At 39.4% G+C, this 25,530-nt stretch overlaps 1 protein-coding gene across 13 annotated transcripts in view; it reads right to left on the reverse strand.

The window, feature by feature from the left end:
- The window catches only part of LOC129828560 (mucin-4-like), a 162,846-nt gene that overhangs the window by 110,599 nt on the left and 26,717 nt on the right, over positions 1 to 25,530 (reverse strand). For all 13 annotated transcript variants that reach the window (XM_055889593.1, XM_055889588.1, XM_055889592.1 and 10 more), the window contains exon 3: positions 23,654 to 24,931. In XM_055889593.1, the coding sequence (XP_055745568.1) occupies positions 23,654 to 24,931 (1,278 nt within the window). The remainder of the gene's footprint in view (positions 1 to 23,653; positions 24,932 to 25,530) is intronic.

Here is a 25,530-nt window from a genome sequence, read left to right on the forward strand (position 1 = left end):
CTGTCTATACACACCATCCTATTATAACTCCTGTCTATACACACCATCCTATATAACTTCTGTCTATACACACCATCCTATATAACTACTGTCTATACTGTCTATACACACCATCCTATTATAACTACTGTCTATACACACCATCCTATATAACTACTGTCTATACACACCATCCTATATAACTACTGTCTATACTGTCTATACACACCATCCTATATAACTACTGTCTATACTGTCTATACACACCATCCTATATAACTACTGTCTATACACACCATCCTATATAACTACTGTCTATACACACCATCCTATATAACTACGGTCTATACTGTCTATACACACCATCCTATATAACTACTGTCTATACTGTTTATACACACCATCCTATATAACTACTGTCTATACACACCATCCTATATAACTACTGTCTATACACACCATCATATATAACTACTGTCTATACTGTCTATACACACCATCCTATATAACTACTGTCTATACACACCATCCTATATAACTACGGTCTATACACACCATCATATATAACTACTGTCTATACTGTCTATACACACCATCCTATATAACTACTGTCTATACACACCATCCTATCTAACTACTGTCTATACACACCATCCTATATAACTACTGTCTATACACACCATCCTATATAACTACTGTCTATACACACCATCCTATATAACTACTGTCTATACACAACATCCTATATAACTACGGTCTATACTGTCTATACACACCATCCTATATAACTACTGTCTATACTGTCTATACACACCATCCTATATAACTACTGTCTATACACACCATCCTATATAACTACTGTCTATACTGTCTATACACACCATCCTATATAACTACTGTCTATACTGTCTATACACACCATCCTATATAACTACTGTCTATACACACCATCCTATATAACTACTGTCTATACACACCATCCTATATAACTACGGTCTATACTGTCTATACACACCATCCTATATAACTACTGTCTATACTGTTTATACACACCATCCTATATAACTACTGTCTATACACACCATCCTATATAACTACTGTCTATACACACCATCATATATAACTACTGTCTATACTGTCTATACACACCATCCTATATAACTACTGTCTATACACACCATCCTATATAACTACTGTCTGTACACACCATCATATATAACTACTGTCTATACTGTCTATACACACCATCCTATATAACTACTGTCTATACACACCATCCTATATAACTACTGTCTATACTGTCTATACACACCATCCTATATAACTACTGTCTATACACACCATCCTATATAACTACTGTCTATACACACCATCCTATATAACTACTGTCTATACACACCATCATATATAACTACTGTCTATACTGTCTATACACACCATCCTATATAACTACTGTCTATACACACCATCCTATATAACTACTGTCTATACACACCATCCTATATAACTACTGTCTATACTGTCTATACACACCATCCTTTATAACTACTGTCTATACTGTCTATACACACCATCCTATATAACTACTGTCTATACTGTCTATACACACCATCCTATATAACTACTGTCTATACACACCATCCTATATAACTACTGTCTATACACACCATCCTATATAACTACGGTCTATACACACCATCCTATAAAACTACTGTCTATACACACCATCCTATATAACTACTGTCTATACTGTCTATACACACCATCCTATATAACTACTGTCTATACACACCATCCTATATAACTACTGTCTATACACACCATCCTATATAACTACTGTCTATACTGTCTATACACACCATCCTATATAACTACTGTCTATACACACCATCCTATATAACTACTGTCTATACACACCATCCTATATAACTACTGTCTATACACACCATCCTATATAACTACTGTCTATACACACCATCCTATATAACTACTGTCTATACACACCATCCTATATAACTACTGTCTATACTGTCTATACACACCATCCTATATAACTACTGTCTATACACACCATCCTATATAACTACTGTCTATACTGTCTATACACACCATCTATATAACTACTGTCTATACTGTCTATACACACCATCCTATATAACTACTGTCTATACACACCATCCTATATAACTACTGTCAATACTGTCTATACACACCATCATATATAACTACTGTCTATACACACCATCCTATAAAACTACTGTCTATACACACTATCCTATATAACTACTGTCTATACACACCATCCTATATAACTACTGTCTACACTGTCTATACACACCATCCTATATAACTACTGTCTATACACACCATCCTATATAACTACTGTCTATACACACCATCCTATATAACTACTGTCTATACTGTCTATACACACCATCCTATATAACTACTGTCTATACACTCCATCCTATATAACTACTGTCTATACACACCATCCTATATAACTACTGTCTATACACACCATCCTATATAACTACTGTCTATACTGTCTATACACACCATCCTATATAACTACTGTCTATACACACCATCCTATATAACTACTGTCTATACACACCATCCTATATAACTACTGTCTATACACACCATCCTATATAACTACTGTCTATACACACCATCCTATATAACTACTGTCTATACACACCATCCTATATAACTACTGTCTATACACACCATCCTATATAACTACTGTCTATACACACCATCCTATATAACTACTGTCTATACACACCATCCTATATAACTACTGTCTATACACACCATCCTATATAACTACTGTCTATACACACCATCCTATATAACTACTGTCTATACTGTCTATACACACCATCCTATATAACTACTGTCTATACACACCATCCTATATAACTACTGTCTATACACACCATCCTATATAACTACTGTCTATACACACCATCCTATATAACTACTGTCTATACACACCATCCTATATAACTACTGTCTATACACACCATCCTATATAACTACTGTCTATACTGTCTATACACACCATCCTATATAACTACTGTCTATACACAACATCCTATATAACTACGGTCTATACTGTCTATACACACCATCCTATATAACTACTGTCTATACTGTCTATACACACCATCCTATATAACTACTGTCTATACACACCATCCTATATAACTACTGTCTATACACACCATCCTATATAACTACTGTCTATACTGTCTATACACACCATCCTGTATAACTACTGTCTATACACTCCATCCTGTATAACTACTGTCTATACACAACATCCTGTATAACTACTGTCTATACACTCCATCCTGTATAACTACTGTCTATACACACCATCCTATATAACTACTGTCTATACTGTCTATACACACCATCCTGTATAACTACTGTCTATACACTCCATCCTGTATAACTACTGTCTATACACACCATCCTATATAACTACTGTCTATACACACCATCCTATATAACTACTGTCTATTCTCACCATCCTATATAACTACTGTCTATACACACCATCCTATATAACTACTGTCTATACACACCATCCTATATAACTACTGTCTATACACACCATCCTATATAACTACTGTCTATACTGTCTATACACACCATCCTATATAACTACTGTCTATACACACCATCCTATATAACTACTGTCTATACACACCATCCTATATAACTACGGTCTATACTGTCTATACACACCATCCTATATAACTACTGTCTATACTGTCTATACACACCATCCTATATAACTACTGTCTATACACACCATCCTATATAACTACTGTCTATACACACCATCATATATAACTACTGTCTATACTGTCTATACACACCATCCTATATAACTACTGTCTATACACACCATCCTATATAACTACTGTCTATACACACCATCATATATAACTACTGTCTATACTGTCTATACACACCATCCTATATAACTACTGTCTATACACACCATCCTATATAACTACTGTCTATACACACCATCCTATATAACTACTGTCTATACTGTCTATACACACCATCCTATTATAACTACTGTCTATACTGTCTATACACACCATCCTATATAACTACTGTCTATACACACCATCCTATATAACTACTGTCTATACTGTCTATACACACAATCCTATTATAACTACTGTCTATACACACCATCCTATATAACTTCTGTCTATACTGTCTATACACACCATCCTATTATAACTCCTGTCTATACACACCATCCTATATAACTTCTGTCTATACACACCATCCTATATAACTACTGTCTATACTGTCTATACACACCATCCTATTATAACTACTGTCTATACACACCATCCTATATAACTACTGTCTATACACACCATCCTATATAACTACTGTCTATACTGTCTATACACACCATCCTATATAACTACTGTCTATACTGTCTATACACACCATCCTATATAACTACTGTCTATACACACCATCCTATATAACTACTGTCTATACACACCATCCTATATAACTACGGTCTATACTGTCTATACACACCATCCTATATAACTACTGTCTATACTGTTTATACACACCATCCTATATAACTACTGTCTATACACACCATCCTATATAACTACTGTCTATACACACCATCATATATAACTACTGTCTATACTGTCTATACACACCATCCTATATAACTACTGTCTATACACACCATCCTATATAACTACGGTCTATACACACCATCATATATAACTACTGTCTATACTGTCTATACACACCATCCTATATAACTACTGTCTATACACACCATCCTATATAACTACTGTCTATACTGTCTATACACACCATCCTATATAACTACTGTCTATACACACCATCCTATATAACTACTGTCTATACACACCATCCTATATAACTACTGTCTATACACACCATCATATATAACTACTGTCTATACTGTCTATACACACCATCCTATATAACTACTGTCTATACACACCATCCTATATAACTACTGTCTATACACACCATCCTATATAACTACTGTCTATACTGTCTATACACACCATCCTTTATAACTACTGTCTATACTGTCTATACACACCATCCTATATAACTACTGTCTATACTGTCTATACACACCATCCTATATAACTACTGTCTATACACACCATCCTATATAACTACTGTCTATACACACCATCCTATATAACTACGGTCTATACACACCATCCTATAAAACTACTGTCTATACACACCATCCTATATAACTACTGTCTATACTGTCTATACACACCATCCTATATAACTACTGTCTATACACACCATCCTATATAACTACTGTCTATACACACCATCCTATATAACTACTGTCTATACTGTCTATACACACCATCCTATATAACTACTGTCTATACACACCATCCTATATAACTACTGTCTATACACACCATCCTATATAACTACTGTCTATACTGTCTATACACACCATCCTATATAACTACTGTCTATACACACCATCCTATATAACTACTGTCTATACTGTCTATACACACCATCCTATATAACTACTGTCTATACACACCATCCTATATAACTACTGTCTATACACACCATCCTATATAACTACTGTCTATACACACCATCCTATATAACTACTGTCTATACACACCATCCTATATAACTACTGTCTATACACACCATCCTATTTAACTACTGTCTATACTGTCTATACACACCATCCTATATAACTACGGTCTATACACACCATCCTATAAAACTACTGTCTATACACACTATCCTATATAACTACTGTCTATACACACCATTCTATATAACTACTGTCTATACTGTCTATACACACCATCCTATATAACTACTGTCTATACACACCATCCTATATAACTACGGTCTATACACACCATCCTATAAAACTACTGTCTATACACACCTTCCTATATAACTACTGTCTATACACACCATCCTATATAACTACTGTCTATACACACCATCCTATATAACTACGGTCTATACACACCATCCTATAAAACTACTGTCTATACACACCATCCTATATAACTACTGTCTATACACACCATCCTATATAACTACGGTCTATACACACCATCCTATAAAACTACTGTCTATACACACCATCCTATATAACTACTGTCTATACACACCATCCTATATAACTACTGTCTATACACACCATCCTATATAACTACTGTCTATACACACCATCCTATATAACTACTGTCTATACACACCATCCTATATAACTACTGTCTATACACACCATCCTATATAACTACTGTCTATACACACCATCCTATATAACTACTGTCTATACACACCATCCTATATAACTACTGTCTATACACACCATCCTATATAACTACTGTCTATACACACCATCCTATATAACTACTGTCTATACACACCATCCTATATAACTACTGTCTATACTGTCTATACACACCATCCTATATAACTACTGTCTATACACACCATCCTATATAACTACTGTCTATACACACCATCCTATATAACTACGGTCTATACTGTCTATACACACCATCCTATATAACTACTGTCTATACACACCATCCTGTATAACTACTTTCTATACACTCCATCCTGTATAACTACTGTCTATACACACCATCCTATATAACTACTGTCTATACACACCATCCTATATAACTACTGTCTATACACACCATCCTATATAACTACTGTCTATACACACCATCCTATATAACTACTGTCTATACACACCATCCTATATAACTACTGTCTATACTGTCTATACACACCATCCTATATAACTACTGTCTATACTGTCTATACACACCATCCTATATAACTACTGTCTATACACACCATCCTATATAACTACTGTCTATACACACCATCCTATATAACTACTGTCTATACACACCATCCTATATAACTACTGTCTATACACACCATCCTATATAACTACTGTCTATACACACCATCCTATATAACTACTGTCTATACACACCATCCTATATAACTACTGTCTATACTGTCTATACACTCCATCCTATATAACTACTGTCTATACACACCATCCTATATAACTACTGTCTATACACACCATCCTATATAACTACTGTCTATACTGTCTATACACACCATCCTATATAACTACTGTCTATACACACCATCCTATATAACTACTGTCTATACACACCATCATATATAACTACTGTCTATACTGTCTATACACACCATCCTATATAACTACTGTCTATACACACCATCCTATATAACTACTGTCTATACTGTCTATACACACCATCCTATATAACTACTGTCTATACACACCATCCTATATAACTACTGTCTATACACACCATCCTATATAACTACTGTCTATACACACCATCCTATATAACTACTGTCTATACACACCATCCTATATAACTACTGTCTATACACACCATCCTATATAACTACTGTCTATACACACCATCCTATATAACTACTGTCTATACACACCATCCTATATAACTACTGTCTATACTGTCTATACACACCATCCTATATAACTACTGTCTATACACACCATCCAATATAACTACTGTCTATACACACCATCCTATATAACTACTGTCTATACACACCATCCTATATAACTACTGTCTATACTGTCTATATACACCATCCTATATAACTACTGTCTATACACACCATCCTATATAACTACTGTCTATACACACCATCCTATATAACTACTGTCTATACACACCATCCTATATAACTACTGTCTATACACACCATCCTATATAACTACTGTCTATACACACCATCCTATATAATTACTGTCTATACACACCATCCTATATAACTACTGTCTACACTGTCTATATACACCATCCTATATAACTACTGTCTATACACACCATCCTATTATAACTACTGTCTATACACACCATCCTATATAACTACTGTCTATACACACCATCCTATATAACTACTGTCTATACTGTCTATACACACCATCCTTTATAACTACTGTCTATACACACCATCCTATATAACTACTGTCTATACACACCATCCTATATAACTACTGTCTATTAACACCATCCTATATAACTACTGTCTATACTGTCTATACACACCATCCTATATAACTACTGTCTATACACACCATCCTATATAACTACTGTCTATACTGTCTATAGACACCATCCTATATAACTACTGTCTATACTGTCTATACACACCATCCTATATAACTACTGTCTATACACACCATCCTATATAACTACTGTCTATACACACCATCCTATATAACTACTGTCTATACTGTCTATACACACCATCCTATATAACTACTGTCTGTACACACCATCCTATATAACTACTGTCTATACACACCATCCTATATAACTACTGTCTATACACACCATCCTATATAACTACTGTCTATACTGTCTATACACACCATCCTATATAACTACTGTCTATACACACCATCCTATATAACTACTGTCTATACACACCATCCTATATAACTACGGTCTATACTGTCTATACACACCATCCTATATAACTACTGTCTATACACACCATCCTATATACCTACTGTCTATACACACCATCCTATATAACTACTGTCTATACACACCATCCTATATAACTACTGTCTATACACACCATCCTATATAACTACTGTCTATACACACCATCCTATATAACTACTGTCTATACACACCATCCTATATAACTACTGTCTATACACACCATCCTATATAACTACTGTCTATACACACCATCCTATATAACTACTGTCTATACACACCATCCTATATAACTACTGTCTATACACACCATCCTATATAACTACTGTCTATACACACCATCCTATATAACTACTGTCTATACACACCATCCTATATAACTACTGTCTATACACACCATCCTATATAACTACTGTCTATACACACCATCCTATATAACTACTGTCTATACTGTCTATACACACCATCCTATATAACTACTGTCTATACACACCATCCTATATAACTACTGTCTATACACACCATCCTATATAACTACTGTCTATACTGTCTATACACACCATCCTATATAACTACTGTCTATACACACCATCCTATATAACTACTGTCTATACACACCATCCTATATAACTACTGTCTATACTGTCTATACACACCATCCTATATAACTACTGTCTATACACACCATCCTATATAACTACTGTCTATACACACCATCCTATATAACTACTGTCTATACTGTCTATACACACCATCCTATATAACTACTGTCTATACACACCATCCTATATAACTACTGTCTATACACACCATCCTATATAACTACTGTCTATACTGTCTATACACACCATCCTATATAACTACTGTCTATACACACCATCCTATATAACTACTGTCTATACACACCATCCTATATAACTACTGTCTATACACACCATCCTATATAACTACTGTCTATACATACCATCCTATATAACTACTGTCTATACACACCATCCTATATAACTACTGTCTATACTGTCTATACACACCATCCTATTATAACTACTGTCTATACACACCATCCTATATAACTACTGTCTATACACACCATCCTATATAACTACTGTCTATACTGTCTATACACACCATCCTATATAACTACTGTCTATACACACCATCCTATATAACTACTGTCTATACACACCATCCTATATAACTACTGTCTATACACACCATCCTATATAACTACTGTCTATACACACCATCCTATATAACTACTGTCTATACACACCATCCTATATAACTACTGTCTATACACACCATCCTATATAACTACTGTCTATACACACCATCCTACATAACTACTGTCTATACTGTCTATACACACCATCATATATAACTACTGTCTATACACACCATCATATATAACTACTGTCTATACTGTCTATACACACCATCCTATATAACTACTGTAAATAAAACTGAAATATGACATTTCCATAAGTATTCAGACCCTTTACTCAGTACTTTGTTGAAGCACCTTTGACAGTGATTAAAGACTTGAGTCTTCTTGGGTATGACGCTACAAGCTTGGCACACCTGTATTTGGGGAGTTTCTCCCATTCTTCTCTGCAGATCCTCTCAAGCTCTGTCAGGTTGGATGGGGAGCGTCGCTGCACAGCTATTTTCAGGTCTCTCCAGAGATGTTCAATCGGGTTCAAATCCAGGCTCTCGCTGGGCCACTCAAGGTCATTCAGAGACTTCCCCCACAGCATGATGCTGCCACCACCATGCTGCACCATAGGGATGGTGCCAGGTTTCCTCCAGACGTGACGCTTGGCATTCAGGGCAAATAGTTCAATCTTGGTTTCATCAGACAAGATAATCTTGTTTCTCATGGTCTGTGAGTCTTTAGGTGCCTTTTGGCAAACTCCAGGTGGGCTGTCATGTGCCTTTTACTGAGGAGTGGCTTCCTTCTGGCCACTCAACCATATAGGCCTGAATCGTGGAGTGCTGCAGAGATGGTTGTCCTTCTGGAAGGTTCTCTCATCTCCACAGAGGAACTCTGGAGCTCTGTCAGAGTGGCCAACGGAGAGTGACCCTTCAGAGTGACCCTTCTCCCCCGTTTGCTCAGTTTGGCTGGGATGCCAGCTCTAGGAAGAGTCTCGGTGGTTCCAAACTTCTTCCATTTGAGTTTGATGGAGGCCACTGTGTTCTTGGGGACCTTCAATGCTGTAGACATTTTTTGGTACCCTTCCCCAGATCTGTTCCTCGACACAATCCTGTCTCAGAGCTCTATGGACAATTTCCTTCGACCTCATGGCTTGGTTTTTGCTCTGACATGCACTGTCAACTGTGGGACCTTATGTAGACAGGTGTGTGTCTTTCAAAATCATGTCCATTCAATTGAATTTACCACAGGTGGACTCCAATCAAGTTGTAGAAACATCTCAAGGATGATCAATGGAAACAGGATGCACCTGAGCTCAATTTCGAGTCTCATAGCAAAGGGTCTAAATACTTATGTAAATAAGGTATTTCTATTTTTTTTTTTTTATTATACATTTGCACCAATTTCTAAAAACCGGTTTTATGTTTTGTCATTATGGGTTTTGTGTGTAGATTGGTTAGGAACATTTTTCATTTAATACATTTTAGAATAAGGCTGTAACGTACTGTATATACACTACATGACCAAAAGTATGTGGACACCTGCTCGTCAAACGTCTCATTCCAAAATCATGGGCATTAATATGGAGTTGGTCCCACCCTTTGCTGCTATAACAGCCTCCACTCTTCTGGGGAAGCTTTCCACTAGACAAAATAACGCATGCAGAGCAGAATTAGGCCGATACCCGCTAATGATCAAAATCCAGAAAAGAGCCGTTAAATTCTACAACCACCTAAAAGGAAGCGATTCCCAAACCTTCCATAACAAAGCCATCACCTACAGAGAGATGAACCTGGAAAAGAGTCCCCTAAGCAAGCTGGTCCTGGGGCTCTGTTCACAAACAGACCCCACAGAGCCCCAGGACAGCAGCACAATTAGACCCAACCAAATCATGAGAAAACAAAAATATAATTAACTTGATACATTGGAAAGAATTAACAAAAAAACTGAGCAAACTAGAATGCTATTTGGCCCTAAACAGAGAGTACACAGTGGGAGAATACCTGACCACTGTGACTGACCCAAACTTAAGGAAAGCTTTGACTATGTACAGACTCAGTGAGCATAGCCTTGCTATTGAGAAAGGCCGCCGTAGGCAGACCTGGCTCTCAAGAGAAGACAGGCTATGTGCTCACTGCCCACAAAATGAGGTGGAAACTGAGCTGCACTTCCTAACCTCCTGCCCAATGTATGACCATATTAGAGAGACATATTTCCCTCAGATTACACAGACCCACAAAGAATTCAAAAACAAACCAGATTTTGATAAACTCCCATATCTACTGGGTGAAATACCACAGTGTGACATCACGCCAGCAAGATTTGTGACCTGTTGCCACAAGAAAAGGGCAACCAGTGAAGAACAAACACCATTGTAAACACAACCCATATTTATGCTTATTTATTTTCCCTTTTGTACTTTAACCGTTTGTACATCATTACAACACTGTATATAGACATAATATGACATTTGAAATGTCTCTATTCTTTTGGAACTTCTGTGAGTGTAATGTTTACTGTTCATTTTTATTGTTTATTTCACTTTTGTTTATTATCTACTTCACTTGCTTTGGCAATGTTAACATATGTTTCCCATGTCAATAAAGCCCCTTGGATAGAATTTAATTGCGCTAAAGTTGTTGGCACGTGTCGGAGCCAACGAAGCTCTCTGTCTGCATCACCTGACTGCAGAGAGGAATACTGTGTTGATACGGCATCATTTGGTTCATAGAGAGGAATACTGTGTTGATGTGGCATCATTTGGTTCATAGAGAGGAATACTGTGTGGATACGGCATCATTTGGTTCATAGAGAGGAATACTGTGTGGATACGGCATCATTTGGTTCATAGAGAGGAATACTGTGTTGATACGGCATCATTTGGTTCATAGAGAGGAATACTGTGTTGATACGGCATCATTTGGTTCATAGACGCCCTCTGCTGGTTGATGACGGAATAACGTTACTACAGGCTGAGTCATTCTGTCTGCCGATCAAATCAACAAACACACACACACACACGCACCAACGCGCAAACACACACACACACGCACACACACACACACACACACACACACACACACACACACACACACACACACACACACACACACACACACACACACACACACACACACACACACACACACACACAAATCAACTTAATGACAACAACTTATTCATATTCCAAATAGGACTCGACCAGAGTGTTCAATGTCAACCATTCTCTCAATGTTTTCCAGACATCAATAAGCGGGAAGTGCACTAGGCCAGAGCTTTCTGTTGTAGTAAAGTGTTTCTTAGATTGAATCACAAGAGAACAAAGCTCTTGAATGACATGTCCTCGTGTCCTAAGATGGGACAATGAGTCAGTGTACCGTGAGTACAACTATCATCCAAGCAGTACTCTGGACTCCGTGGAACTCAAGCCGGCATTGTTCTATTCAAGTGGTTGGAATGGGACTGGTACATGTTGTTGGAGAAGCTGGTATTTGGAATGGGACTGGTACATGTTGTTGGAGAAGCTGGTATTTGGAATGGGACTGGTACATGTTGTTGGAGAAGCTGGTATCTGGAATGGGACTGGTACATGTTGTTGGAGAAGCTGGTATCTGGAATGGGACTGGTACTTGTTGGAGAAGCTGGTATCTGGTCCATGTTGTTGGAGAAGCTGGTATCTGGAATGGGACTGGTACATGTTGGAGAAGCTGGTATTTGGAATGGGACTGGTCCATGTTGTTGGAGAAGCTGGTATCTCTAATGGGACTGGTCCATGTTGTTGGAGAAGCTGGTATCTGGAATGGGACTGGTCCATGTTGTTGGAGAAGCTGGTATCTGGAATGGGACTGGTACATGTTGTTGGAGAAGCTGGTATCTGGAATGGGACTGGTCCATGTTGTTGGAGAAGCTGGTATCTGGAATGGGACTGGTCCATGTTGTTGGAGAAGCTGGTATCTGGAATGGGACTGGTCCATGTTGTTGGAGAAGCTGGTATCTGGAATGGGACTGGTACATGTTGTTGGAGAAGCTGGTATCTGGTACATGTTGTTGGAGAAGCTGGTATCTGGTACATGTTGTTGGAGAAGCTGGTATTTGGAATGGGACTGGTACATGTTGTTGGAGAAGCTGGTATTTGGAATGGGACTGGTACATGTTGTTGGAGAAGCTGGTATCTGGAATGGGACTGGTCCATGTTGTTGGAGAAGCTGGCATCTGGAATGGGACTGGTACATGTTGTTGGAGAAGCTGGTATCTGGAATGGGACTGGTACTTGTTGGAGAAGCTGGTATCTGGAATGGGACTGGTCCATGTTGTTGGAGAAGCTGGTATCTGGTACTTGTTGTTGTAGAAGCTGGTACTTGGTACATTTTGTTGTAGAAGCTGGAATTTGCTACATGTTGTTGTAGAAGCTGGTATTTGCTACATGTTGTTGTAGAAGCTGGTATTTGCTACATGTTGTTGTAGAAGCTGGTATTTGCTACATGTTGTTGTAGAAGCTGGTATTTGCTACATGTTGTTGTAGAAGCTGGTATTTGCTACATGTTGTTGTAGAAGCTGGTATTTGCTACATGTTGTTGTAGAAGCTGGTATTTGCTACATGTTGTTGTAGAAGCTGGTATCTGGTGCTCTATTTTTGACATACTCTCCAGTGAGCCTTCACAGATGCAGTTAGCATATCTTCCATCTTCTTCGATAAACAATGAAATTCGATTTGTAAACCACAGAGATGCAGCAAAACAAGCCTGAGTAGGTAGACAGCTACAGATACATAATACTGAGTAGGTAGACAGCTACAGATACATAATACTGAGCAGGTAGACAGCTACAGATACATAATACTGAGTAGGTAGACAGCTACAGATACATAATACTGAGTAGGTAGACAGCTACAGATACATAATACTGAGTAGGTAGACAGCTACAGATACATAATACTGAGTAGGTAGACAGCTACAGATACATAATACTGAGCAGGTAAACAGCTACAGATACATAATACTGAGTAGGTAGACAGCTACAGATACAATATACTGAGTAGGTAGACAGCTACAGATACGTAATACTGAGCAGATAGACAGCTACAGATACATAATACTGAGCAGGTAGACAGCTACAGATACATAATACTGAGTAGGTAGACAGCTACAGATACATAACTACAGATACATAACTACAGATACATAATACTGAGTAGGTAGACAGCTACAGACACATAATACTAAGTAGGTAGACAGCTACAGATACATAACTACAGATACATAATACTGAGTAGGTTAACAGCTACAGATACATAATACTGAGTAGGTAGACAGCTACAGATACATAATACTGAGTAGGTAGACAGCTACAGATACATAATACTGAGTAGGTAGACAGCTACAGATACATAACTACAGATACATAACTACAGATACATAATACTGAGTAGGTAGACATCTACAGATACATAATACTGAGCAGGTAGACAGCTACAGATACATAATACTGAGTAGGTAGACAGCTACAGATACATAACTACAGATACATAACTACAGATACATAATACTAATCAGGTAGACAGCTACATATACATAATACTGAGTAGGTAGACAGCTACAGATACATAATACTGAGTAGGTAGACATCTACAGATACATAATACTGAGCAGGTAGACAGCTACAGATACATAATACTGAGTAGGTAGACAGCTACAGATACATAACTACAGATACATAACTACAAATACATAATACTAATCAGGTAGACAGCTACATATACATAATACTGAGTAGGTAGACAGCTACAGATACATAATACTTAGCAGGTAGACAGCTACAGATACATAATACTGAGTAGGTAGACAGCTACAGACACATAATACTGAGTAGGTAGACAGCTACAGATACATAATACTGAGTAGGTACACAGCTACAGATACATAATACTGAGTAGGTAGACAGCTACAGATACATAATACTGAGTAAGTACACAGCTACAGATACATAATACTGAGTAGGTAGACAGCTACAGATACATAATACTGAGTAGGTAGACAGCTACAGATACATAATACTGAGTAGGTAGACAGCTACAGATACATAATACTGAGTAGGTAGACAGCTACAGATACATAATGCTGAGTAGGTAGACAGCTACAGATACATAATACTGAGTAGGTAGACAGCTACAGATACATAATACTAAGCAGGTAGACAGCTACAGATACATAATACTGAGTAGGTAGACAGCTACAGATACATAATACTGAGTAGGTAGACAGCTACAGATACATAATACTGAGTAGGTAGACAGCTACAGATACATAATACTGAGTAGGTAGACAGCTACAGATACATAATACTGAGTAGGTAGACAGCTACAGATACATAATACTAAGCAGGTAGACAGCTACAGATACATAATACTGAGTAGGTAGACAGCTACAGATACATAATACTGAGTAGGTAGACAGCTACAGATACATAATACTGAGCAGGTAGACAGATACAGATACATAATACTGAGTAGGTAGACAGCTACAGATACATAATACTGAGTAGGTAGACAGCTACAGATACATAATACCGAGTAGGTAGACAGCTACAGATACATAATACTGAGTAGGTAGACAGCTACAGATACATAACTACAGATACATAACTACAGATACATAATACTAATCAGGTAGACAGCTACATATACATAATACTGAGTAGGTAGACAGCTACAGATACATAATACTTAGCAGGTAGACAGCTACAGATACATAATACTGAGTAGGTAGACAGCTACAGACACATAATACTGAGTAGGTAGACAGCTACAGATACATAATACTGAGTAGGTAGACAGCTACAGATACATGATACTGAGTAGGTAGACAGCTACAGATACATAACTACAGATACATAACTACAGATACATAATACTAATCAGGTAGACAGCTACATATACATAATACTGAGTAGGTAGACAGCTACAGATACATAATACTTAGCAGGTAGACAGCTACAGATACATAATACTGAGTAGGTAGACAGCTACAGACACATAATACTGAGTAGGTAGACAGCTACAGATACATAATACTGAGTAGGTACACAGCTACAGATACATAATACTGAGTAGGTAGACAGCTACAGATACATAATACTGAGTAGGTACACAGCTACAGATACATAATACTGAGTAGGTAGACAGCTACAGATACATAATACTGAGTAGGTAGACAGCTACAGATACATAATACTGAGTAGGTAGACAGCTACAGATACATAATACTGAGTAGGTAGACAGCTACAGATACATAATACTGAGTAGGTAGACAGCTACAGATACATAATACTGAGTAGGTAGACAGCTACAGATACATAATACTAAGCAGGTAGACAGCTACAGATACATAATACTGAGTAGGTAGACAGCTACAGATACATAATACTGAGTAGGTAGACAGCAACAGATACATAATACTGAGTAGGTAGACAGCTACAGATACATAATACTGAGTAGGTAGACAGCTACAGATACATAATACTGAGTAGGTAGACAGCTACAGATACATAATACTGAGTAGGTAGACAGCAACAGATACATAACTACAGATACATAATACTGAGTAGGTAGACAGCAACAGATACATAACTACAGATACATAATACTGAGCAGGTAGACAGCTACAGATACATAATACTGAGCAGGTAGACAGCTACAGATACATAATACTGAGTAGGTAGACAGCTACAGATACATAACTACAGATACATAATACTGAGCAGGTAGACAGCTACAGATACATAATACTGAGCAGGTAGACAGCTACAGATACATAATACTGAGTAGGTAGACAGCTACAGATACATAATACTGAGTAGGTAGACAGCTACAGATACATAATACTGAGCAGGTAGACAGCTACAGATACATAATACTGAGTAGGTAGACAGCTACAGATACATAATACTGAGTAGGTAGACAGCTACAGATACATAATACTGAGCAGGTAGACAGCTACAGAAACATAATACTGAGTAGGTAGACAGCTACAGATACATCATACTGAGTAGGTAGACAGCTACAGATACATAATACTGAGCAGGTTTATACTATACGAGTCATTCCACAACAGAAACACAGATACAGTACATAATACTGAGCAGGTAGACAGCTACAGATACATAATATTGAGTAGGTAGACATCTACAGATACATAACTACAGATACATAATACTGAGCAGGTAGACAGCTACAGATACATAATACTGAGCAGGTAGACAGCTACAGATACATAACTACAGATACATAATACTGAGTAGGTAGACAGCTACAGATACATAACTACAGATACATAACTACAGATACATAATACTGAGTAGGTAGACAGCTACAGACACATAATACTGAGTAGGTAGACAGCTACAGATACATAATACTGAGTAGGTACACAGCTACAGATACATAATACTGAGTAGGTAGACAGCTACAGATACATAATACTGAGTAGGTACACAGCTACAGATACATAATACTGAGTAGGTAGACAGCTACAGATACATAATACTGAGTAGGTAGACAGCTACAGATACATAATACTGAGTAGGTAGACAGCTACAGATACATAATACTGAGTAGGTAGACAGCTACAGATACATAATACTAAGCAGGTAGACAGCTACAGATACATAATACTGAGTAGGTAGACAGCTACAGATACATAATACTGAGTAGGTAGACAGCAACAGATACATAATACTGAGTAGGTAGACAGCTACAGATACATAATACTGAGTAGGTAGACAGCTACAGATACATAATACTGAGTAGGTAGACAGCTACAGATACATAATACTGAGTAGGTAGACAGCTACAGATACATAATACTGAGTAGGTAGACAGCTACAGATACATAATACTGAGTAGGTAGACAGCTACAGATACATAATACTGAGTAGGTAGACAGCAACAGATACATAACTACAGATACATAATACTGAGCAGGTAGACAGCTACAGATACATAATACTGAGCAGGTAGACAGCTACAGATACATAATACTGAGCAGGTAGACAGCTACAGATACATAATACTGAGTAGGTAGACAGCTACAGATACATAATACTGAGTAGGTAGACAGCTACAGATACATAATACTGAGCAGGTAGACAGCTACAGAAACATAATACTGAGTAGGTAGACAGCTACAGATACATCATACTGAGTAGGTAGACAGCTACAGATACATAATACTGAGCAGGTTTATACTATACGAGTCATTCCACAACAGAAACACAGATACAGTACATAATACTGAGCAGGTAGACAGCTACAGATACATAATATTGAGTAGGTAGACAGCTACAGATACATAACTACAGATACATAATACTGAGCAGGTAGACAGCTACAGATACATAATACTGAGCAGGTAGACAGCTACAGATACATAACTACAGATACATAATACTGAGTAGGTAGACAGCTACAGATACATAACTACAGATACATAACTACAGATACATAACTACAGATACATAATACTGAGCAGGTAGACAGCTACAGATACATAATACTGAGTAGGTAGACAGCTACAGATACATAATACTGAGCAGGTAGACAGCTACAGATACATAATACTGAGTAGGTAGACAGCTACAGATACATAATACTGAGTAGGTAGACAGATACAGATACATAATACTGAGCAGGTAGACAGCTACAGATACATAATACTGAGTAGGTTGACAGCTACAGATACATAATACTGAGTAGGTAGACAGCTACAGATACATAACTACAGATACATAACTACAGATACATAATACTGAGCAGGTAGACAGCTACAGATACATAATACTGAGCAGGTAGACAGCTACAGATACATAACTACAGATACATAACTACAGATACATAATACTGAGCAGGTAGACAGCTACAGATACATAATACTGAGTAGGTAGACAGCTACAGATACATAACTACAGATACATAACTACAGATACATAATACTGAGCAGGTAGACAGCTACAGATACATAATACTGAGCAGGTAGACAGCTACAGATACATAATACTGAGTAGGTAGACAGCTACAGATACATAACTACAGATACATAACTACAGATACATAATACTGAGTAGGTAGACAGCTACAGATACATAATACTGAGTAGGTAGACAGCTACAGATACATAATACTGAGTAGGTAGACAGCTACAGATACATAATACTGAGTAGGTAGACAGCAACAGATACATAACTACAGATACATAATACTGAGCAGGTAGACAGCTACAGATACATAATACTGAGCAGGTAGACAGCTACAGATACATAATACTGAGCAGGTAGACAGCTACAGATACATAATACTGAGTAGGTAGACAGCTACAGATACATAATACTGAGTAGGTAGACAGCTACAGATACATAATACTGAGCAGGTAGACAGCTACAGAAACATAATACTGAGTAGGTAGACAGCTACAGATACATCATACTGAGTAGGTAGACAGCTACAGATACATAATACTGAGCAGGTTTATACTATACGAGTCATTCCACAACAGAAACACAGATACAGTACATAATACTGAGCAGGTAGACAGCTACAGATACATAATATTGAGTAGGTAGACAGCTACAGATACATAACTACAGATACATAATACTGAGCAGGTAGACAGCTACAGATACATAATACTGAGCAGGTAGACAGCTACAGATACATAACTACAGATACATAATACTGAGTAGGTAGACAGCTACAGATACATAACTACAGATACATAACTACAGATACATAACTACAGATACATAATACTGAGCAGGTAGACAGCTACAGATACATAATACTGAGTAGGTAGACAGCTACAGATACATAATACTGAGCAGGTAGACAGCTACAGATACATAATACTGAGTAGGTAGACAGCTACAGATACATAATACTGAGTAGGTAGACAGATACAGATACATAATACTGAGCAGGTAGACAGCTACAGATACATAATACTGAGTAGGTTGACAGCTACAGATACATAATACTGAGTAGGTAGACAGCTACAGATACATAACTACAGATACATAACTACAGATACATAATACTGAGCAGGTAGACAGCTACAGATACATAATACTGAGCAGGTAGACAGCTACAGATACATAACTACAGATACATAACTACAGATACATAATACTGATCAGGTAGACAGCTACAGATACATAATACTGAGTAGGTAGACAGCTACAGATACATAACTACAGATACATAACTACAGATACATAATACTGAGCAGGTAGACAGCTACAGATACATAATACTGAGCAGGTAGACAGCTACAGATACATAATACTGATTAGGTAGACAGCTACAGATACATAACTACAGATACATAACTACAGATACATAATACTGAGTAGGTAGACAGCTACAGATACATAATACTGAGCAGGTAGACAGCTACAGATACATAATACTGAGCAGGTAGACAGCTACAGATAGATAACTACAGATACATAACTACAGATACATAATACTGAGTAGGTAGACAGCTACAGATACATAATACTGAGTAGGTAGACAGCTACAGATACATAATACTGAGTAGGTAGACAGCTACAGATACATAATACTGAGTAGGTAGACAGCTACAGATACATAATACTGAGCAGGTAGACAGCTACAGATACATAATACTGAGTAGGTAGACAGCTACAGATACATAATACTGAGCAGGTAGACAGATACAGATACATAATACTGAGTAGGTAGACAGCTACAGATACATAATACTGAGTAGGTAGACAGCTACAGATACATACTACAGATACATAACTACAGATACATAATACTGAGTAGGTAGACAGCTACAGATACATAATACTGAGTAGGTAGACATCTACAGATACATAATACTGAGCAGGTAGACAGCTACAGATACATAATACTGAGTAGGTAGACAGCTACAGATACATAATACTGAGTAGGTAGACAGCTACAGATACATACTACAGATACATAACTACAGATACATAATACTGAGTAGGTAGACAGCTACAGATACATAATACTGAGTAGGTAGACATCTACAGATACATAATACTGAGCAGGTAGACAGCTACAGATACATAATACTGAGTAGGTAGACAGCTACAGACACATAATACTACGTAGGTAGACAGCTACATATACATAACTACAGATACATAACTACAGATACATAATACTGAGCAGGTAGACAGCTACAGATACATAATACTGAGTAGGTAGACAGCTACAGATACATAATACTGAGTAGGTAGACAGCTACAGATACATAACTACAGATACACATCTACAGATACATAATACTGAGCAGGTTTATACTGTACGAGTCATTCCACAACAGAAACAACAGGCATCAGGCAGGATGCTGAGTTAGCTGACTGCTACAGAGAAGCTTCAGAGAAGCACTCCACGTTTCCCACCACCCATTGGCCTCGGGGTGCACCAGTCCTATGGGGCCTCGAGCCAAACAAACAGAAGCCAGAGAATCACCCAATCAGACCTGGACAGTTTGGGAAAGTGGAATCACAACCCACTCCTGGCAAGAAGTAACTCCTGTTGCCGTCAAGTCGGTTAAAGGACGCAAGTCAACACAAGCTGGTCCTCCTAATAATCACAGTCATCAAGCCTATTGGTCCTCCTAACAATCACAGCCAACAAGCCTATTGGTCCTCCTAACAATCACAGCCAACAAGCCTATTGGTCCTCCTAACTATCACAGCCAACAAGCCTATTGGTCCTCCTAACAATCACAGTCAACAAGCCTATTGGTCCTCCTAACAATCACAGTCAACAAGCCGATTGGTCCTCCTAACAATCACAGCCAACAAGCCTATTGGTCCTCCTAACAATCACAGACAACAAGCCTATTGGTCCTCCTAATAATCACATCCAACAAGCCTATTGGTCCTCCTAACAGCCTATTGGTCCTCCTAACAGCCTATTGGTCCACCTAACAGCCTATTGCTCCTCCTAACAAACACAGTTAACAAGCCTATTGGTCCTCCTAACAAACACAGTCAACAAGTCTATTCATATTGTTTCATTGTCATCTGCAGGTGAAGACACGGCCCGCTATAAGGGCTTGTATGTCAGTATTTCATGGTAAGATCTACACCTGTTGTTATCCCGCACATGTGACAAATACTATGTGATTTGATATTGTGCCCAGTACTCTGCCCAGTACTACTGCTTCGTCACAACGATTCTTCTTAGTCCAAATAGACTGAGTACCACAGCTCTACTGACTCACTTAGAATGTTGACAGACTGGGACCAAAACAATGACATCCAATGCAAACGTCATGAGTTATACGTCTCTCTACTGGACTGAGTGTACCAAACATTAGGAACACCTTCCTAATATGGGGCATGGACTCTACAAGGTGTCGAAAGCGTTCCATAAGGATGCTGGCCCATGTTGACTCCAACGCTTGCCAAAGTTGTGTCAAGTTGGCTGGATATTCTTTAGGTGGCGGATCATTCTAGAAATACTCGGGAAACTGTTGTGTAGTAAATACCCAGCAGCGTTGCAGTTCTTGACACAAGCCGGTGCGTCTGGTACCTACTAAAATACCCCGTTCAAAGGCACTTAAATATGTTGTCCTTCCCATTCACACTCTGAACGACACATACACAATCCATGTCTCAATTGTCTCAAGGCTTATAAATCCTTCTTTAACCCGTCTCCTCCCCTTCATCTACACTGATTGTAGTGGATTTAACAGGTGACATCAATAAGGGATCATAGCTTTCACCTGGATTCACCTGGTCAGTCTGTCATGGAAAGAGCAGGTATTCATAATGTTTTGTCCACTCAGTGTATGTATGTCTGTATGTATGTATATACGTATATACAGTATCTACACTGGTACACTATAGAGACTATAGGTGTCCATACCTGGGTGTGGAATCACAGGGTACAGGGGTGGAGGTGGAGTCCTTCCCGGGGACTGGAGGTCGAGGTACGGAGGCCGGGGCTTCTGCCGGGAGGTCAGAGAATACAGCTGTGGAAGTGGTGGCGTCCTCCTGACTCTCAAGGAGTGGAGGTAGAGGTGGGTAGGCCGGGGCTGGTGCTGGGTAGGCCGGGGCTGGTGCTGGGTAGGCCGGGGCTGGTGCTGGGTAGGCCGGGGCTGGTGCTGGGTAGGCCGAGGCTGGTGCTGGGTAGGCCGGGGCTGGTGCTGGGTAGGCCGGGGCTGGTGCTGGGTAGGCCGGGGCTGGTGCTGGGTAGACCGGGGCTGGTGCTGGGTAGACCGGGGCTGGTGCTGGGTAGGCCGGGGCTGGTGCTGGGTAGGCCGGGGCTGGTGCTGGGTAGACCGGGGCTGGTGCTGGGTAGGCCGGGGCTGGTGCTGGGTAGACCGGGGCTGGTGCTGGGTAGGCCGGGGCTGGTGCTGGGTAGGCCGGGGCTGGTGCTGGGTAGACCGGGGCTGGTGCTGGGTAGGCCGGGGCTGGTGCTGGGTAGGCCGGGGCTGGTGCTGGGTAGGCCGGGGCTGGTGCTGGGTAGACCGGGGCTGGTGCTGGGTAGGCCGGGGCTGGTGCTGGGTAGGCCGGGGCTGGTGCTGGGTAGGCCTGGGCTGGTGCTGGGTAGGCCGGGGCTGGTGCTGGGTAGGCCGGGGCTGGTGCTGGGTAGGCCGGGGCTGGTGCTGGGTAGGCCGGGGCTGGTGCTGGGTTGGCCGAGGCTGATGCTGGGTAGGCCGGGGCTGGTGCTGGGTAGGCCGGGGCTGGTGCTGGGTAGGCCAGGGCTGGTGGGGCCTGGGCGGGTAAGGCTGGTTCTGGGGCTGGTGGTAGGGCTGCTAGTGGGGCCTGGAGGGATGCAGGTGGAGGTGGGTTGGCCGGGGCTGGTGGGGTCTGGGCGGGTAAGGCTGGTTCTGGGGATGGTGTTAGGGGTGGTTCTTGGGGGTCGGCTGGAGCTGCTAGTGGGGCCTGGGGGGATGCAGGTGGGGGTGTCTGGGGCACAGCAGGCTCAGGGCCTAGCCTCTCTGGAGGAGTGGGAGGAGGAGGAGAGAAGTCTTCCTGAAGGTAGGTAGGGAGGGCAGGACAGAACTGGAAGATTTCTCTCGGAGACGTGGGAGGAGGTGGGAAAGAGGCAGGAGGAGGGGATGGGGAGGAGGCAGGAGGAGGGAGTGGGGAAGAGGAGGTGACAAGGGGAGGCTCACTCCTCTCCTTAGTCAGGGAGGACCTGGAAAGGGACGGAGATAAGACAGAGTTAACAAACATACACACAAACATTTACATATCATTGTTGGTTGTTTGGTATATTATAGTTTGGTAATATATCAAACAACTATACACAACAACTGTATTCTACCATTCACAACCAACCAACTGTTATCTGATTCTGATCTCTCAGTATGTGAGCAGAGCGAAGCTGAAGCGAGGAGCGGAGCGGGCCCCAATTTGACTGGAGCGAGGAGCTAGTTTCCCAAAGGCTCTCACCCAATCCAATTTCTTTCCAGTAGAAGCCAATTTATGTTTGAACCAAAAATGAGGTAAGAGGTTTCGTATGGAAGGTGTGATGCCTCCGGAGGCATGCAGAGGTCAAATCGAGCTCCGTACTGCATCGCCCTGCGCCTCCCACATGTTGTACCAATCTGTATTATAGAGCCACATTTACATTTATTTCATTTTATTTCATCTTTATTTAACCAGGTAGGCCAGTTGAGAACAAGTTCTCATTTTACAACTGCGACCTGGCCAAGATAAAGCAAAGCAGTGCGACAGAAACAACAACACAGAGTTACACATGGAATAAACAAGCGTACGGTCAATAACACAATA

This window comes from Salvelinus fontinalis, chromosome 30 (genome assembly GCF_029448725.1).
Source record: "Salvelinus fontinalis isolate EN_2023a chromosome 30, ASM2944872v1, whole genome shotgun sequence".
NCBI classification, from domain to species: domain Eukaryota; kingdom Metazoa; phylum Chordata; class Actinopteri; order Salmoniformes; family Salmonidae; genus Salvelinus; species Salvelinus fontinalis.